At 46.3% G+C, this 21,471-nt stretch overlaps 1 protein-coding gene across 2 annotated transcripts in view; it reads left to right on the forward strand.

Annotated features, from left to right (window-relative positions):
- Positions 1 to 21,471, forward strand: part of DLG2 (discs large MAGUK scaffold protein 2) — a 1,239,761-nt gene that overhangs the window by 411,390 nt on the left and 806,900 nt on the right. For both annotated transcript variants that reach the window (XM_088479798.1, XM_088479797.1), the window contains exon 2: positions 11,094 to 11,258. In XM_088479798.1, the coding sequence (XP_088335924.1) occupies positions 11,094 to 11,258 (165 nt within the window). The remainder of the gene's footprint in view (positions 1 to 11,093; positions 11,259 to 21,471) is intronic.

Genomic DNA, 21,471 nt, shown 5'->3' on the forward strand with positions numbered 1-21,471 from the left:
ATTGTGCCTTATACCCAATGCAGGGAAATTATACTAATGATCCCATTTGAATGTATATATCTCTGTTTTTTTCTTTTATAGAACAGTATCATTATGGGGGTAAGGTGAAATGAGGGAGATTACTGGACTCTTCAGGGAGACAGGGAGATTGCGGCTATTTCAGGGAGTCTCCCTGACAATGAGGGAGGGTTGGCAAGTATGCCCCACTGCCTTGTACCTCCATGGCACCCAAAAGCAAAAATAGTTGTTTCCACTGGTCTACAGTATAGTCCGCTGCTATGGAATCGATATGTAAAGCCGGATGTGGGGATGCCTCCTGTCAAAATATTGACAGAGGCCTCCCGATGGTTGGTATCCCGACAGGTATACTTACCCTCCCCCCTTTTGTAGCCTAACCTTAATCCTTCCCACCCCGCATTGTAACCATCCCCATTAGTGCCTAAACTAAGTTTCCCCTCTTCGTGCCTAAACCTAACCCTCCCACCTTAGTGTCTAACCCACCCAATGATGCCTAACCCTCCCCCCAAGGGGTGCCTAACCCTAACTTCCCCTCCCAAAACCTAACGCTAACCCCGCTATGCTACCTAAACCTAACCCTCCTCCCCGCAGCTAACGCTAAGGGCGCCCCGGCTTACCTTCGTTCGGGCTGGCGTCCTTCTGTGTTCCAGTGTTGGGATTAAGATAGACTTCCAGTGTTGGACATTCAGCCTCGGCATTGAATCCGGTGGCATCGCGGCCGCCAGTCTCATAGCTACATCCCGCTGCTATTAAGTGCATTATAAAATATAAGTGTAGTTTCAGGTGATGAAAAGTATCATTAAAATGAAATAAATACATTAAAAAAAAGGGATTTTATTCAGAAGTCACACTGATAAAATGGGAATGTGTATTAGTGAGTAGTCACAGCTCAGTCAGAGATCGTTACTCATCTCCTTACACAAATAGAGTGTTTTTAGAAACCAAGACAACGGGAACGATGCGATGGCGCGGCAGCACGCCAGCCAGCCAGCCGCCTAATCACTGGGATAATTGGAGTGTTAATGTATCATCCTTTATATCAAGCTCAATAAGAGATTATTCACCTGAAGTATCCACTTCATGAGCCGCATTAAACCACATGGCTGGCGCAGGCGATAACAGCTTCTGCTACTTAATTCCAATTATTTATTTCTTAATTACACCAGACTGATTCAATCTAAAAGGTCTTGTAGAATAATTAAATTGATTACTGTTCCACTGATACCCCAGGGTTTTATATATATATATATATATATATATATATATATACTGTGTGTGTGTCATGCAGTATATAATAATGTATTTATCTATATACTTGTGTATGTGTACGTGTGTCCATGGATGGATATGGCATCAGAACTATTTTTTGCATAATGCATTCATTATGTGAATGGCCTGGACAAGATATTGGCGGTGATATTGTTGGCATTCGCAATGTTAACGTGTACTTAATGTCGACAGGGTCATAATCTCCACATAGTGAAGTTCGACAGACCGAACACTTCATTTTAGTGTTAGGCCCGAGCCGTAAAAGGGCTTAAATGTGCCCTGTGCCGGCCCACCCCGCTAGCGCTGACGAGGCAGGGCTGGCAGCACCGGTAAGTTGACTTTGAGCAGCCTGAAGATGCTCCAGATTAGCTGCACACACTGCAGGGAGCCTGTCTGGGGCAACTAAAGGTCGCTCCGGCTGCACCGTTGCAGCAGTGTTCCTTGCTGCAGGGAGCCTTCCTAGGCACCTTGCTAGCCTGAAGCTATGGCCGAGGGGTGGCGACGATGACGCCTACACAGCACTGCTCTCTGTGCAGCGGCACCGGTAGCATGCCCCTAGTTACGGCCCTGGGTTAGGCTGCCGTTAGGGTCGACATTCAGTGTCGACATTCTGCCAATGTTGTCATTGTCGACATTTGACATGACATCCATAATGACAAATAGAACATGTCGACTTGCTGTATGTCGACATGTTGTGCCACATTTTGATGCATTAGATTGCCTCCATTTTCTTCCCATCAGATGGATCCCAGCTACTTTTCACAGACCCCCGGCTACCTAACAGCTCCGGGGTACATGAGATATGTTCCTGCCGCCTGGGTCAGTGTAATGAAAATATTGGAGCACTTTTTTAAAAATGTATGTTCTTTTATGCAAAATATGCAGCGTGTACTACTGGGAAAGATTATAGCATACTGTAATAACGTACGAAATAAGTAAGAAGTGCGGCTACAATTCAAAATTATGTAATTGAACGTCTGGGGAAATATGTAGTAATTTACGTTATATTAATGTACCATAATAGCTCAGGACATTTTTCGGTCAATACCTAAAAGGCTTTTCGTACAGAATTACCAGTTTAAGTGATTGGTCCAGTTAGGGATAATTCCCGGATCGGTGATGGCTGTAGTCGGGGTCCTCTGCATTTATACTTCTGCTGGTTTGTGTCCTCTCAACTGGAAATACGGCATCATTGCCCTGTACGGCTGATGGGCAGTAACCGTTCTGCAGCTACTTTTTTTTGTGTTATTTATTTTTTAGCAGAGTTAATTCCTTAAATTGATCCTTCATACAGTACATAGGGGTCTATTTACTAAGCAGTGTTAGGAGACAGAGTGAAAAGTGATAAGAAAGTGATAAGGTGGCAGCCAATCAGCTCCCAACTGTCATCTCACAGGCTGTGTTTGAAAAATGACAGTTACGAGCTGATTGGCTGGCACCTTATCACTTTTCACTCTGTGTCCTAACACTGCTTAGTAACTAGACCCCATAGTAATTCAGTCAACCTCTGACCTCAAACCTGATCTAATGCAGATCAATTAAAGCAGAAGCTCAGCTCTACTTACAGAAAGCTGGTTTGTTTTGAAACTCAGGGGGTCTGGGCTGATGTTGGGAGCGAAGCAAAAAAAAAAATTGGAGGAGTTACTTTGTACCTGGAATAAACCATGGTGCATGCAAGGAGTGCAGATACATTTATTATTTTGGCAATCATTTATTATTTTGGTAATCAGGGTACAGTAAATACTGGATGCTCTTGCATGTAGCCCACAAATGCTGGACAGCTTTATTTTTACACTGCAATTTAGATTTGGGTTTGGACAGGCCCCTCCCACATCCAAAGCTCTGCACATATAACATCCCCCCCTCCCCCTTGCAGTGTAATATGGTTTTGCCCAGGTGCAGAGTTACTTGCTCTTTGGTTTACTTTGCTCCTAGCTCAGAATCAGCCCTTAATTGGAAGTGAGAGGTATGGGGTGTTGGGAGGCTGTACATGGCTTAGAGTTGGTGTCTTGGGGTCTCTACGATAACAAGTGGCTCTGGGAATGAGACCACAGCGCCAACCAGTGGGCCGCCAGCATAAGAGTAAGAGCTATTGTCACCTTACACTGACCCTTGCACTACTGTAGTTCACCTGGCTCTACCCTGCCACAGACTGAGAAGTATATAGTGGAAGGAGCAGGGTCCATCAGGAGATGAGGGATGTTAGTGAGGACAAGCCCTGTCACAAGCATGTGACAGGGGCAGTGACATGATGTGAGGAGGGGAATGAAGGCATCAGGAAGCCACAAACTGAGAGTTATATAGTGGGAGGAGCAGGGTCCCCAGCAGCACAGAGTATATAAGGAGATGAGGGATGTGTTAGTAAGGACAGGGCTGTATGTGACAGGGGCAGTGACATGATGTGAGGAGGGGAATGGAGGCGGCAGGAAGCCACAGGCTGAGAGTTATATAGTGGAAGGAGCAGGGTCCCCAGCAGCACAGAGTATATAAGGAGATGAGTGATGTGTTAGTGAGGACAGGGCTGCATGTGACAGGGGCAGTGACATGATGTGAGGAGGGGAATGGAGGCGGCAGAAAGCCACAGACTGAGAGTTATATAGTGGGAGGAGCAGGGTCCCCAGCAGCACAGAGTATATCAGGAGATGAGTGATGTTAGTGAGGACAGGGCTGCATGTGACAGGAACGGAGGCAGCAGAAAGACACAGACTGAGGGCCTGATTCATATATTTCCGCTAATGCAATCGCAGCTACGATCGCAAATGCGAATATATGCTAATGTTTTCCAAAGCTTATCTGAGCACAGGGATGTGTACTGCTGCCTCATATCTGTCTGACGTGTCTCAAACATTGCTAATTTCTGCATGTCCTTGAAACGGAGTTTAAACGGTCAAACACGTCTGCGTTTGCCTAGCCACCCTCCGTTAACTCTGTTTCGGATTGCAATAGCAGCCCCCATGTCATTCTGGAGCTTGGTCCTGTTAGCTATTGTAGCCTACAGTATAGGCTATACAGTATATTGCATAATTTACAAGGAAAGGGACCCTCCTGATTCCTCCCCAGTAACAACCACTTGCGCATGCATACTGTATCAGTAACACCTGTACAATTCAATATAAATAATCTCTGATAAATAAAAAATAATCCAACTGGATAGCGGTCCCAATGTATTCTAAATGGGCCATGCCGCCCCCCTGCCTGTCACCCAGCCCATCCTTCCCCTGCATCGAGATACAGATGTGTCCTCATACGGGATGTAGTCCAGAAGCCGACGGTCTAAATGCTGACCGCAGGCTTCCAGACACTGTTATCCAGACTAGGGACAGATGACAGGCGTCTAAATCTAGACGCCTGTCATTTGACCGAGGTTGTGAGACCGGCGCCCGGCATCCTGATCGAGCGGATGGCAGGCGCCGCAGCGGGCGGGGGGGAGGCTTAGGTTTAGGGCTCCTGGGGAAGATTAGGGTTAGTCTAAGGGGAGGGAGGGTTAGTGTTAGGCACCCCCGGGGGGAGGTTAGGGTTAGGCACCCCCCCGGGGGACTTAGGCTTAGGCAACGGGGAAGGGGGGTTAGGTTTAGGCACTTAGAGGGGGGGTTAGGGTTAGGCCCAGGGGGCAGGAGGTTAGGCTCAGGCTCTCTAAAGGAGTGTTAGGGGATAGAATTAGATTAGTTTATACTTACCTTTAGGACGATCAGGATTTCCTCCTTTGCCGGGCAGCCGCTGTCGGGATTTGATCCCAGCACATGCGACCGGCGGTAATACATATCACACCCCCTCATACATCTAGCCTCAATACGCCACGCAGCGCGACTTGCCTGGTGTGAGTGAGCCGCCAGGTCCCGTGCTACTTTGCTAGCGTCATGCGTCTTTTTTGCAAAAAAATGTGTCTAAGTTGCGATGCAATTCGACTAGGTGGCACCAGCAGACTGTACTGATTCTTTAGCCGAGCGACACTTGTATATCTGTGTGCACCTTAGTCTGTATATGAAGCACAACGGAACTTGGAATGAGAAAGCTGCGGTTGCTACATTGTAGCACATCGTATACAGATTCAGAGACTCAGTCGCACACAGATATACAAGTGTCACATGTCAAATGAATCCGTACAGTCTCCTGGTGCGTCCCAGTCACATCACATTGCCACTGAAATGCATTTCCAGTTAAAAAAATATAGGAACAAAAAAGACACTCTGCGCTAGCAGCATCTCACGTGACCTGGTGCGCCGAGGGGGGCTTTTTAGCGTGACTGCAGAAAAGATGTGTAAGGACCCACCTGTATAGGACATGTCTTTTATAATGTGAGCTTTGTCATGTGCAGTGGTTAGATAAAACTGGATCCATCTGTGTCTCCTGCTAAAGTCATAAATAACTCAACATAAATTACACTGAGTCATTTTTATCTGAGACATTAAGTGTGTATGAATTATGCAACTAAAAATAATACACTTCCGCAACGACCAGTAACAAATGAAAGGGTTTCAAGGACAGAGGAATAAAGTTGGAAATGTCGTAATGTTATCTAGCTACAGTAAAGTTTGGTAAAGCTTAACGTGATCATAGACGTTATTTCAGCGTGAACATGTGCACAAAACAAGACTTTCACGGGTACCGTAGTTTGACGCGCATTTATAACGGAATGGCTCATAGTATAAAAGACAAATTGGGTAATCCTTCTGCCAAGCTGTCGTTATAGTGACAATAATCAGCTAGAGGACAGGACTGTCACCTTGCTCCATAAAGAACGGTGTCCGGGTGTTGGAATGCTGTTGCTTACAGTCTATTCTGTTGGTTAGTACCATACAATGCATGCTTGTACATTTCGCAAACATTGTGGCTTTTTATTACAGCAGAAGTGGCGGCCATTTATATCAATGCAGGAATCTGAGCTACTCATGTAATGTTTTTATACTTAGATCTCATGGTGTGTATGTCATTGGTCACGGCCTCGTGGGCAATGCGTTTTCTGCCATTGTTTTTGATCGCCCAATGTAGTTAATATGCCTGGGTGGCATTACAGAGGTAAAAACATCAGGTGAAAGAGATATCTACTTGTAAAATCTGACGGTTCCTGGCGAGTTTGAGACCGAAATTTAAAAGGGCAATGCCATTTCAATTTCGGGATTAAACCGTACTTGCCGACTTTTTTGTTTTTCCACTCCGGGAGAAGCCCGGAGAGGAGATGCAGCTGACCACTTCTGATTGGCTCTCATGTCATTAGGCTCTGCCCCGTCTAGATGGGGCGGAGCTAAAACGGCAGGATTTGTCAATGAAACCCCGCCCTCTCCATATGGACCCATGATTCCCAGTATTTTCTCCCCACCCTGTCCAATTCACTAGGACGTGGGCGGGTTGTCGGAGGTACACCCACCCTACCGGGGATTTGGCGGACTACCAGAAAAATCAATAGTCTCCCGCACCTGCCGGGGTAGTAGGTAAGTGTGGGTTAAACGCGCTGGTACGCAGCAGATTTTACAAACCACCGCTTAGTAAATAAATATCCCTAGATTTCCCCCTTATGTATCTGAACTGTTCCTGCATTCTCCCATTGTGCAGCTCAATGCTGTGTGCGCAGTTTCACACGTTCAGGTGAGATTGTATTTGCAGGTGGCCACAGCGCATTTTAGTTCTCTCATGTTCTCAGTGGTGGAAACTTAAATGGGACATTCAGTGTATATTTTATAAAGGAAGGTGCAAAGACAGTTCTAAAACATTCATATGTACGATAGTTACAAATGAAGTCTATTATCGTATTTACAGGGAACTTTAATTTTCTTAGTGTCGTACAGTGGGGGAATTATGCCTTATTCATAAAAGCTAGTTAATTAATGAATTATATAAATGACTATGAAAATACAAACATAAAGCATAACATCGGAGCACACAAGAAGCAAATACCAGGACGCACATTCTGATGAGATGGGAAAGGACAAGAAGATGGCAGGAGTCAGGAATCTGCTTCTGAGAGCTTACAGTCTTATAAAAAGCAATCCCGATGTCCCATGAATAATGTAGGACATCAGTGTGTCTATACTGAGCTGTGTTGTTGGAGAAAAACGGAATGGTTGAACTGATAGAAGGGTTGGTCCTAAAGTGGAAGTACGCTGGACTTAAAGGGATCATTTTTACTCTTTCCAGCTGGGCCTCAAATCCCGCGCAGAGAGCCTCATTCAGCAGCGGACGCACTTATCCTACTTATTGCTACTTATCCTACAGCAGCACTGAAAGGCTACAAGTAACATGAGCAGCAATTCTATGATATGTAGCATTTGTCATGGTGCGCCATCTACTGGATTCACATGTATACTGGAACTCCATGCACCAAAATAAGCTGCCTGATTAGTGCTTAATATATAGTTTTATTTTCCCGAAAAATAGATCTTGATATATATATAATATAATATATATATTATACAAATATAGTAATTTTGGACTTAATGAGCCTGTGTAAATTTCAATAAAAACATTTTTTGTCTTCATAGTTCATAAATAGTCCCTAAAATTATATTTGTCCCCAAATTTTCAGGATCATGCACATGCCGAGTTTCAGGCTTCTGATTTCTCCTTTATTGCTCTTCTCCCTGATGTCACATTAAGGTAATACATACCTCAGTTTATTTCTACGTGACTAAGCTATACAAGATTGAAAACACAATCCAAATTCATCCTGTAGTTTTTGCGTGATGCCGGAATGAACAGACAGACAAACAAAAATTCAGAAACAATTATTTTTTTGTCTCCATAGTTCATATACAGTCCCAAGGAGTACATTTCTCCAAAACATGTACAGTACAGACACAACCATTACAACTTTATTATAAATATAGAGGGAATGGGTATGTAATGTCGGCTGTCGGGATTCCTCCTGTCAAAATATCGACAGCGGCATCCCGATGCTTGGTATCGGGTAAGTATACTTGCCCTCCCCCCTTCTCCCCCTAACCCTCCCTTCTTGTAGCCTAACCCTAACCCTCCCTGTTAGTACCTAAACCCTCTCTCCGAAGTGCCTAACCCCCCCCTACCAGTGATGCCTAACCCTCCCCCCTAGGGGTGCCTAACCCTAACCTCCCACCAGAAAAACAACGCTAATCCTGCTATGCCAACTATACCTAACCCTCAACCACAACCCCCTTCCCCTCCTGTGGCTAACACTAAGGGCACCCCGGACTTACCTCGTTCGGGCTGGCGTCCTTCTGTGTTCCGGCGTTGGGATTAAGATAGGTGTCGGTATTTCTACGCCAATCTTAAGTCCCTTGTCGGGCTTCCCCCGTCAGGATTTAGACCGGCGGCATCACAGCTGCTGGTTTCATAACTACGTCCCGTATAGATAACATCCAGAATACTTATTACAGCTACACCAAAAAAATAATCACAAATCTTTCTTTAAGAACAATACATGAAAATATCCGCAGTACACTGCAGCGTGAGGGCAGCAGCTGTTATTTCTCTCGCCCTTTGAACAGAGCAGCCTCAGGCACCTGCCAACTAGATCTATATGGAAGGGACTGATTTATATATATTTTCTCACCTCTTAACCTAGTAGAGTTATAGTTTATTATTTTACAGCTCATTATTTTGCAGTGTTCCATATTCTGGTGCTTATTTCATGCTGGAGAAGATGTAGATAGCCAGCTGAGAATTAGATGAGGAAAAGGGAGAATGAAGAATTAGAGGTATAGAAACAGTTGAAGGGATTCAGGAAAATGTATGCTTTGGTGAACAGTGCAGTTTCAAAGCCAGCAAAACTATTACTGACTTCTGGGCCTTGATGGTTTGCAACGCGCACATCACCGATGTTAAAAGATTGTCACATGCTTAAGAGCTCTATTGCGAAATCTCTCGCAGTTCCTCAAAGCTGCAGACTGATTGACAGGCTGCGGCTGTTTGATGGTGGGGAGAGGATGAAGCCGCCCTGTATTCCCGGAAACGGGGGGTGTATCCTGACCCCGGCTGAGCAGTTCTGTTGGCCCTTTCTGAGTAAGCTGAAGCGTACTCAGATGGGCGAATATAGTCTCCATCGTGACCAATGATTGTGATGGTGATGCGATAATACATCTTCGGACGCAGCAGTTGGATCGCAGATGCTGGTAGGAGGCGTCTTTTTCCTACAGACTCCTCCTGTCTCTCTCTAAATCATACTTGCCTACCTTTTAAATCTCCTCCCCGGGAGAACCCGGGGAGGAGAAGCAGCTGGGTCCCGACGGGGGCGGGGCCAAACAATTCCTGGCATTAAGCCCCGCCCCCTCCGTGGCAAATTGACGCATATTTAAATAAGGGGCGGGGCTAAATGACGCGATTCATGAAGAATCGTGTCTTTAAGCCCCGCCCTGTACACAGGGACCCGCGATTGACGCGGAAGTTCTCCCCATTCTGCCCACTTCATTAGGAAGTGGGCAGAATGCGGGAGAAGTGCCTACCCTTCCGGGGGTGCGGGGGGTTACCCGAAAAATCGGGAGCCTCCCGCGAAAACCGGGAGGGTAGGCAGGTATGCTCTAAATCCCCCCTATGTATACAGTACCTCCATAGTTTGGGCTTCTGCGTGTACTGTATCTGTATGCTATATTCCACTACAATCGTACCTGCTAATGTTTATATAATAAAGTTTTCAAAAAATTGGTTTATAAACAAAAACATTTGATCAGAACACAGAAATTCATAGTTTTTATTATATTTATTTATTACAGATATGACCTCTACTTTCAGTGTCCCCGGCACTCCAGTTCCTTACTTTTGGCAGACAACTGGCTCTGGTGCCATCCTCGGGGGGGGTCTGCACCCCCCAAAATAAATTCCAAAAGCATGAGGCGGCACTCGGAGACTTCCAAACAGTGAACCCTTATTGCTGTTCTTTATTCAGTGGTCAACATTTCTGGGACCGTGGCGCATCCCCTTCCTCAAATTGCTGTACTGGGGAAGGGGATGCACACCCCGAGACGATGAGCACTGAATAAAGGACAGCAATAAGGGTTCACCGTTTGGAAGTCTCTGAGTGCCGCCTCGTGCTTTTGGAATATAATATAATTATGGCTTAATTTGTATCAGTTCAACAGAGCTTTTTATACAAGTCATTGTTTGTCATAGTATATTGTCTTGGTAGTTTAGCACCCAAGCTGCCGGCATTTACCTGTTACAGTATTTCTATTAAATGTAAATGTCATATTTTCTGGTACTACTGTATGTGTTACGTTGCGTGTGAGAATTGTTATTAAAACAAGAAGTTTGCAGTAACATAGGCATGGCCTGCCACCTAGTGTTTGTAGTTGGAATAGCACAAAATAAAAAGTATATTGAATAAGAAATGTTGAAGGTATTAGGTAAGAAAACAGAAAGCACCTGCAGGACAGTGCGATGTGGCTTGACGACGTGCAATGATTACTCTAACATATAAAATGTACTAATAAGCCTCTTTCTGTGTCGATATTAGAGACAGATGTTCGTAATTACGCAATGTAGTCATTAGGTTGACATTAACAGTGTTGACATTCAGCATTCATAATTTCGACACCATAACATTGTTAATATGTCATCAGGCCACATGTCGGCATTGTCAGAATGCCGACATTGGGGTTAGGCTTGTGGGACAGAAGGTGACATGTGCTTCTGTAGAAGGAGCCAGGTGACTTCCATTTGTCTTACGCAGAACCGATGTAGGGTTATCGGTCACTGTGCATTTCGTATCGATGTTTTGCAGGTTCTTTGCTGTATTACAGCCATTCGTAGGTGTCCGTATTGCTGACTGCATACAGCACATGGCTCGTTACTTACGGACGAAACCTGGGTATTAACTAGCGCTGTGTATTTTCCCCTCGCAGAAATACCGTTACCAAGATGAGGACACCCCTCCACACGACCATTCATTGCCGCGATTAACCCACGACATCAAAGGCCCCGAGCTTGTCCACGTATCAGAAAAGAACCTGTCGCAAATAGAAAATGTCCACGGTTACGTGATGCAATCGCATATATCTCCTCTGAAGGTAAGGCCTGGAGGGCTCATCCCTTATTAATGCTGATCTGGGCTGCGGGTATAAATCCTCTTTTATGGTCCGCGCACCTTTGTGTATAAGGGATGTGAGAAATAACAAAGCCTGATGTCAGCTTGGAGCTTTTATAAATCAGACTCGTTATTATCTCCAGCTTGTTTTAGATAAATCTGCAAACTGCATCACCTGAAAAAGTGAACCCGTTACTGCCATGTTTGTACGCATTTTACTTACCGGGCTGTTCGGGAGATTCCACAGTTTTGGCATTCAGAGAAAGTAAATGAACCTCCTGGATCTCAAACATCATCATTTGAGATCCAGGAGGTTTTATGCCCCAGGAACAGGGCAGTGATGATACTATTTGTGGCACAGTTCGTCCTGCGCCACCTACTGTACTTTACTCTCCCTTCTGGGATCTCTCTGAGGCAAAAATAAAAATTTACAGTATGGTACAAATTACTGTTTGACTGGCGAACAATGGGAGTATACCCACCGTCATTATACCTGGTCTCTACTCCATTGCTTTGCTGTACTATCCCCAAAGATTGGTATGAAGCATACTTGCCGACTTTCTGGCTGCCCCCTCTGGTTCGAGGGGCGTGGCGGCGCAATTGCGTAATTTTGGCCCAACCCCCCTCTATACAGTCCAGAGATCACAGGCATTGTAAAATGAGGGGTAGGCTGCAGATAATGTGATTCAGCCTGAATTTGCTCATTGCCTCTATCTTTCATACTGTCCCCCACACCCTAATCTCTATGTTCTGTACTGTCCTCACACCCCCATCTCTATGTTCCATACTGCCCCATACACTCAACCCTATGTTCCATACTGCTCCCACACCCCCAACTCTATGTTCCAGACCTCTATCTCTATGCCCCCACCTCTATCTCCAGTGCTATTTTTCAGCAGGAACTCAGGGCCTCATTCAGACCCACTCGCTAAGATGCATCCTCTCGCTGCTGCCGATAGTATGCAGTGTGTATGCAGTGTGCGCATGTGTATACCTTAGCGAAAGTTCACAATGCGTTCGCTCGCTGCACATAGACAGCCCAGCAGAGTGAGTGACAGGAGAAGCCGTTTGTAGGTGGTAACAGGGGCCGGCCATTAAAAACCTGGGAATGGAGGTGCAAACGCAGGCGTGCCTGAGCGTCTCACCGGTGTGTTAGAGGTGTGCATAATTATAAGACAGCATCATAGTACACGTCACCTGGTATGTTTTTACACTGAAGTGCTCGCAGTGCTTGCGGCAGGATATAGTCAACTTCAAGCGCTGCGATAGCATCCGATGTACCGATGGTTGCATACACTTCCGGGACATGACGTGCACAAGTGGGCATCTTAAACAGGCTAGTGGGTGTCTGCTTACACTATGTGATCGCTCTCTAAGATATACTGGGCGTGCTAATGCATTGCTGTGCGATAGCACTGCTTACACAATTTGCATACACATCGTGCGAGCGATCGCATCTGGCGACCAGCTCTGACTCAGGCCCTCAGTTCCTTAACCTCTCATTAACTATGATGTAATGTCTTGGACCAAAATGTATTTTCCACGAGATAAATAACATTTTTGAGTGCCCTTTTGAGTGCATTCTTTTCTAATCTATATATATATATATATATATATATATATATATATATATATATATATATATATATAATTGTTTTTCTATAGCTCCAGCCACAGTTCCTGGACCTATTCTTCCAGAAAAATAGCCCTGCCTATCTCTGTCCCATACTGTTATCACACCCCAACTCTCATGGTCATACTGCCCCACACCCCAGTCTCTATGTTCCATACTGCTCCCCACATGCTCATCGCTATGTTCCATACTGCTCCCCACATCATCATCTCTATGTTCCATACTGTCCCCACATCCCCCATCGCTATGTTCCATACTGCTCCCCACATCCTCATCTCTATGTTCCATACTGCTCCCCACATCCTCATCGCTATGTTCCATACTGCTCCCCACACCCCAATCTCTATGTTCCATACTGTTCCCACATCCCCCATCGCAATGTTCCATACTGCTCCCCACATCCCTCATCTCTGTTCCATACTGCTCCCCACATCCTCATCGCTATGTTCCATACTGCTCCCCACATCCTCATCTCTATGTTCCATACTGCTCCCCACATCCCTCATCTCTGTGTTCCATACTGCTCCCCACATCCCCATCTCTATGTTCCATACTGCCCCACACCCCCATCTCTGTTTCATATTTCCCCACACCCCCCATCTCTATGTTCCATACTGCCCTACATCCCCATCTCTATGTTCCATATTGCCCCACACCTCAATCTCTATGTTCCATACTGCCCCACACCCCAATCTCTATGTTCCATACTGTCCCCACACTCCAATCTCTATGTTCCATACTGCCCCCATATTCCCCATCTCTATGTTCCATACTGCACCACACCCCCATCTCTATGTTCCATACTGTCCCCATATTCCCCATCTCTATGTTCCATACTACCCCCACATCCCCAATCTCTATGTTCCATACTGTCCCCACACCCCAATCTCTATGTTCCATACTGCCCCCATATTCCCAATCTCTATGTTCCATACTGCCCCACACCCCAATCTCTATGTTCCACACTGCCCCACACCCCCATCTATATGTACCATACTGCCTCCACATCCTCATCTCTGTGTTCCATACTGCCCCCCACATCCCCCATCGCTATGTTCCATACTGCTCCCCACATCCTCATCTCTATGTTCCATACTGCTCCCTACATCCCTCATCTCTGTTCCATACTGCTCCCCACATCCTCATCGCTATGTTCCATACTGCTCCCCACACCCCAATCTCTATGTTCCATACTGTCCCCACATCCCCCATCACTATGTTCCATACTGCTCCCCACATCCCTCATCTCTGTTCCATACTGCTCCCCACATCCTCATCGCTATGTTCCATACTGCTCCAAACATCCCTCATCTCTGTTCCATACTGCTCCCCACATCCTCATCTCTATGTTCCATACTGCTCCCCACATCCCTCATCTCTATGTTCCATACTGCTCCCCACATCCCCATCTCTATGTTCCATACTCCCCCTCACCCCCATCTCTGTTTCATATTTCCCCACACCCCCCATCTCTATGTTCCATACTGCCCTACATCCCCATCTCTATGTTCCATATTGCCCCACACCTCAATCTCTATGTTCCATACTGCCCCACACCCCAATCTCTATGTTCCATACTGTCCCCACACCCCAATCTCTATGTTCCATACTGCCCCCATATTCCCCATCTCTATGTTCCATACTGTCCCCACACCCCAATCTCTATGTTCCATACTGCCCCCATATTCCCAATCTCTATGTTCCATACTGCCCCTCACCCCAATCTCTATGTTCCACACAGCCCCACACCCCATCTATATGTACCATACTGCCCCCAAATCCTCATCTCTGTGTTCCATACTGCCCCCCACATCCCTCATCTCTGTGTTCCATACTGCTCCCCACATCCCCCATCTCTGTTCCATACTGTCCCCACACCCCCCATCTCTATGTTCCATACTGCCCTACATCCCCATCTCTATGTTCCATATTGCCCCACACCCCAATCTCTATGTTCCATACTGCCCCCATATTCCCCATCTCTATGTTCCATACTGTCCCCACACCCCAATCTCTATGTTCCATACTACCCCCACACCCCAATCTCTATGTTCCATACTGCTCCCCACATCCTCATCTCTATGTTCCATACTGCTCCCCACATCCCTCATCTCTGTGTTCCATACTGCTCCCCACACCCCAATCTCTATGTTCCATACTGCTCCCCACATCCCCATCTCTATGTTCCATACTGCCCTACATCCCCATCTCTATGTTCCATATTGCCCCACACCTCAATCTCTATGTTCCATACTGCCCCACACCCCAATCTCTATGTTCCATACTGTCCCCACACCCCAATCTCTATGTTCCATACTGCCCCCATATTCCCCATCTCTATGTTCCATACTGCACCACACCCCCATCTCTATGTTCCATACTGTCCCCATATTCCCCATCTCTATGTTCCATACTACCCCCACATCCCCAATCTCTATGTTCCATACTGTCCCCACACCCCAATCTCTATGTTCCATACTGCCCCCATATTCCCAATCTCTATGTTCCATACTGCCCCACACCCCAATCTCTATGTTCCACACTGCCCCACACCCCCATCTATATGTACCATACTGCCCCCACATCCTCATCTCTGTGTTCCATACTGCCCCCACATCCCCCATCGCTATGTTCCATACTGCTCCCCACATCCTCATCTCTATGTTCCATACTGCTCCCTACATCCCTCATCTCTGTTCCATACTGCTCCCCACATCCTCATCGCTATGTTCCATACTGCTCCCCACACCCCAATCTCTATGTTCCATACTGTCCCCACATCCCCCATCGCTATGTTCCATACTGCTCCCCACATCCCTCATCTCTGTTCCATACTGCTCCCCACATCCTCATCGCTATGTTCCATACTGCTCCCCACATCCCTCATCTCTGTTCCATACTGCTCCCCACATCCTCATCTCTATGTTCCATACTGCTCCCCACATCCCTCATCTCTATGTTCCATACTGCTCCCCACATCCTCATCTCTATGTTCCATACTGCTCCCTACATCCCTCATCTCTGTTCCATACTGCTCCCCACATCCTCATCGCTATGTTCCATACTGCTCCCCACACCCCAATCTCTATGTTCCATACTGTCCCCACATCCCCCATCGCTATGTTCCATACTGCTCCCCACATCCCTCATCTCTGTTCCATACTGCTCCCCACATCCTCATCGCTATGTTCCATACTGCTCCCCACATCCCTCATCTCTGTTCCATACTGCTCCCCACATCCTCATCTCTATGTTCCATACTGCTCCCCACATCCCTCATCTCTATGTTCCATACTGCTCCCCACATCCTCATCTCTATGTTCCATACTGCTCCCCACATCCCTCATCTCTATGTTCCATACTGCTCCCCACATCCCCATCTCTATGTTCCATACTGCCCCTCACCCCCATCTCTGTTTCATATTTCCCCACACCCCCCATCTCTATGTTCCATACTGCCCTACATCCCCATCTCTATGTTCCATATTGCCCCACACCTCAATCTCTATGTTCCATACTGCCCCACACCCCAATCTCTATGTTCCATACTGTCCCCACACCCCAATCTCTATGTTCCATACTGCCCCCATATTCCCCATCTCTATGTTCCATACTGCCCCCACATCTCCAATCTCTATGTTCCATACTGTCCCCACACCCCAATCTCTATGTTCCATACTGCCCCCATATTCCCAATCTCTATGTTCCATACTGCCCCTCACCCCAATCTCTATATTCCACACTGCCCCACACCCCATCTATATGTACCATACTGCCCCCAAATCCTCATCTCTGTGTTCCATACTGCCCCCCACATCCCTCATCTCTGTGTTCCATACTGCTCCCCACATCCCCCATCTCTGTTCCATACTGTCCCCACACCCCCCATCTCTATGTTCCATACTGCCCTACATCCCCATCTCTATGTTCCATATTGCCCCACACCCCAATCTCTATGTTCCATACTGCCCCCATATTCCCCATCTCTATGTTCCATACTGTCCCCACACCCCAATCTCTATGTTCCATACTGTCCCCACACCCCAATCTCTATGTTCCATACTGCCCCCACACCCCAATCTCTATGTTCCATACTGGCCCCCATATTCCCCATCTCTATGTTCCATACTGCCCCCACACAACAATCTCTATAGCTTTGGCGCCTTACGGTTCTTTCCCCTCTTCCCGGCTCCTCTCTCTGGCTGGCAGCGTTGGTACGTCATTACTATGTTATACGCTATATAAAGGCGTATGCTCCCCCTCTCCTGCTCTGGCTACGCCACTGTTTGTCCTAATTAAATAACAAATAGTTAAAACAACATGAAAATGCACTAGAATAAAAAGCCTGGCATATAGGTCTCGCTTTCCGACCGGAACGTCTAGCTAGTAACTATTCTGCTATTCTACTGCCATTTCAGCTTTATATGGCACAGAACAGGATGTGTAATTGGCCTCTGATAAGCAGGTGGAAATTCACGTGATCTTTAATATGTAGGTAGATTCCTAAATAGTCACATACTGTACTGTATGCCGTGTTTCAGGCCAATTGCATGATGCTCAAGGCCACAATTTACTGAAACAGCTAAAATCATTACAAACTGGGATCAGGCCAGCAGAGGGCAGTGTCACACAGAGCAGCTGTTGCAGTGTTTTGCCTCTTGGCTGGTGTCGCTGTCATTACTTCTATAGAGGGTTATGTAGGCACCTGAGTACGTGCCCCGTACTGATGTCATCTGCTCCAGTCTGTACACAATGCATGGCAAAAGGCAATGCTTGTACGGCCCTCCCCCCAGCAGCACATGGGCCATGTTACAGGGGCAGGAATGAGTTTTTGCTTTCTAAGTGTCTGTTTGTCCTGTTTGGGGTGGAAATTGAGCTTGCTGGGAGGTGATCTGGATTTTATAGGCTGTCGCAGGGCACCAATATATTTTTAAAAAGAGAATTGTATTGTTTAGCAGTTAAAGTAAAGTCAGCACCAAGTTTTAGGAGTTTGTATTATTATTAGCATTTAAACATTTTAAGAAACCATAAAGATCTGCAGCACTATATGCAGAGAGCAGAGCTGTGATGCATACAGGGCACAGACATATTGTAGTTCCAAAATTTCACATTAACATAGGTTGACAGTACAGTATATACATAATTACAGGCATATACTGTACATAAGTACAAGCATGAACATGTCAGCAGATATACATGATATTAAAGGGGGAGGGATGACATAAATGGGGCATTTGCAGTTGATATGTCGACAATCGTAGGGGTCAATCCAGTTAGGTGCCAAAGGGACTTATTGCTGTTGGAACGGCATAGAAGCAATGGTACGGCAATTTGTCCCCTTCGCGGCCCGATCTCACCCCGGACTTGATGACATGGACAAAATGTTGACATAGTGAAAATGTCGATCTTAGCGTTAGGGTTAAACTTGGGTTTAGGGGTTGGGGTTATTGTTAGGGTGTACTATAAAAATGGATTATCAACATTGTGTGCGTGTCAACATTTCATCAGTGTCGACATGCTGAATGTTGACATGTCGTCTTATGACATTATCACCATGTCTACCTTTTCAGAATATATTGAACCCCACAAGGGGAGGGAGGGCTCTGCTCGTGAGAGCTTACATCCTAAAGAGGAGAGGTAGGAAGAACGTGAAAGTTAATGAAGGCTCCATGTAGCAGCCTGGGGTTGTGTCTTCGCTTTCACTGCGATGAAATATACCGGGGGATCCAGGAGTTATTGTATCATGCAGTGAGTAATGCTGGAGAGAGCCAAGGAGTGCGCTGTGGGTCTGTCTATGAATTACATTATTAGTATTGCTTGACTGAAAATTATAACTATTCGCCAAGGCTTCTCTAAATAAATTTCTATTTATTATTTTTTAATAAACATGTACCATGTAAACAACACATATTACACTACACACATATATAACAACAATAAAATGCAAAATAGCAATTGTAGCTTGTATTTCTGCCGCTTGTGATTCTCAAATACTTGTATCCAATGGAGCCTTTAAATAGTAAAGATAATAAGGCAACAATCTTGAAAGTTTAAGAGCAATAATTTCTAATTCGCTCACTAGTACAGTATATACTGAATGTTTAAGTGCTCTTACCTATCTGTATGATATATGTGTCCAACAGTATAGTCCTTTTTGTAATGGCGTAAATAGCCTGGTATAGCCTGCGGTCTCCTCACCGCTCCTTTGCCCGGATCTGCGGGTAATGTATTGTACTGCTGTAATATTGTGCTCCGGCACTTCTGGGGGTCCTCAGTGTAGCTGTATAACGTGTCCACTCCTAACACCGTGTGCTCCCCTCTGTGCTTCTTTACCATGGTCCGAGTGGTAAACCTTCAGTTTGGGTATTCTAATAGCATATAGCGGCTTAGCAGAAGCCCCGAGGAGTCACAAGCCGTAATAAACCCTTTCACGTCGACATGTTTCCCTCCGTGCTGGGAGCTTTTTCAAGACAAGGGTATAGCCCCCCATACATCAGCAACTGATTGTGGCAATTCTGCAATTTGCAATCGATTGTGTATAAAAATCTGCAGTGTGTGGGCTTCACAGATCGCAGATTGCAACCAAACAGTGATTGGAATTGTTAAATCAGATTGTACAACATGTTGGATTTCACAGTTGGATTGGGGCTGTAGAGTGTATGGAGATGATCAGCAGATTTGCAGACCGTTACCAGTAAAAGGATGGGCCTTTCAAGATTGGCAGATCTGTGGGCCTGATTCAGAGCCGGACGCTATTTGTGGACGGTCGTTCAGGAAAAGGGGGTGGCTATTCAAATGAACCGTTCGCTCTTTGCGGTCTGTTCACGCCTCCATGTCTGAACGAGCGAACAAAACTTGCGGTCGTTTTTTTGAAAACTACACCCCCTGGCCGCTCGCATCCTACGTCATGTCCGCTATTTATTAGATTAATCAAGTACATCGACCAGGGTATGAACTGCTCGCTATTCTTGTGGTTGGTTTTTGCTACCACAATCTTGCGAGCAGTTTTGGCTATAAAATAACCCAGTGACGTGGTCAATGACGCTGCTGTATTAATTATGCACACCCATCAAATGCCCGTTTTGACCTTTAAGCACGCCTGCGTTCGGATCTCCACTCCCCGTTTTCAAGCACCTTCCCCTGTTACCACCCACATACGCCTCCTCCTGTCACTCAAAATAGCAGGCATTTGCTATTTAGCGAACAAACGATTTTCAGCCGCACACTGACTGGTTCGTGCATGCGTATTACGATCCGTACGCATGCGCAGTTGGGCAAACATCGCTCGGAAACGAACGAGCGGCCGCTTACGAGCGGCTCTGAATCAGGCCCTGTGTTTGCTGCAATCGATCTGCAAATCACTGAAAAAGATCTGTAATGTATGGGCGCAGATTGCTAGATTGGGAAATCCTAAAGGGCCCTATCCATCTGAGATGGATTGGCGCTATCCCGCGATGCTGCAACCCGGCATCGCAGGATCGCAGAAATCCAACATATTTAATTTTGGTGATTCAATGATTGTGATCAAAAAATGATCGCAATTGTCAAATCGTGGACATTTAACATGGCAAATGTCTGCGATCCGGCGACGGATCACAGAATTTCCGATCGCAGACCTGCATCGCTGCGATCCGTCGCAGATGTATGGGCACCATAAGATTGGGCAATAAATCTTCAAATTGTTCAATTGTGGTTTTCAGATTGCTGATGTATGGGGGCCTTTACTCATGTTTAATTATCCACATCCGTGTTCATTTATTAGTCTAATGATTGTTCACATTTGTGTGTTTCTTTCACTTGCAATTTGCTGTGTACTTCGTATCACCCTAAATAAAACTATATAAAAAAGAGAGAAGCGTTGTCTACATAGCTCAATTATATCTTTAGTCTTTGATTCCTGCTTAGCTTCACCTATCAGACATAGGGCCTGATTCAGACCCACTCGCGAGCGGCTGTCCGCTCGCAAGTGGGTTGATGTTCTGGACTGAGCATGCGCACGACGGAGGGAGCTCCGTCGTGCGCATGCGCCAGACGCGACGAGCGAAGGAAAGTCCTTCGCTCGTTGTGTCCGATCAAAGGAGGCGTGCTGTCAATGTTGATTGACAGCACGCCCCCTTTGGTGGGCGTGCCTCCCTGACGAGGCGTTCCCACGGGAGCGCCTCCCGTCAGAAGCCGGCCCACTGACATCACTAGTGATGTCAGTGGGAGTGATTTTGGCTCTGATAGAGCCAAAATCACTCCGGAGCTTGCGGTTGAAAACCTCAACCGCAGGCTCCGGCTCGCAATTTCGATGGTCGCGATGGTCTCGACCATCGCGGCCATCAAAATGCACGCTCGTATAGCCTGTGGGTGGTGACCCACAGCTATACGAGCGTCCAGAAGGACGCTCCATTTTCATGGAGGCCAGCCCTCATTCAGAGCGTGCGCTCTGCTCAGAGCGTACGGCTCTGAATGAGGGCCATAATCAGAACTGATAGGTTAAATTGACTTATATACCCCTTTTACACCAGAGCTAAAATCCGGGTTATTGCAGGGTTAACCCGGGTAGCTCCTTGGTGTAAAA

This window comes from Taudactylus pleione, unplaced genomic scaffold (genome assembly GCF_031769625.1).
Source record: "Taudactylus pleione unplaced genomic scaffold, aTauple2 ptg000245l, whole genome shotgun sequence".
Taxonomy (NCBI): Eukaryota; Metazoa; Chordata; class Amphibia; order Anura; family Myobatrachidae; genus Taudactylus; species Taudactylus pleione.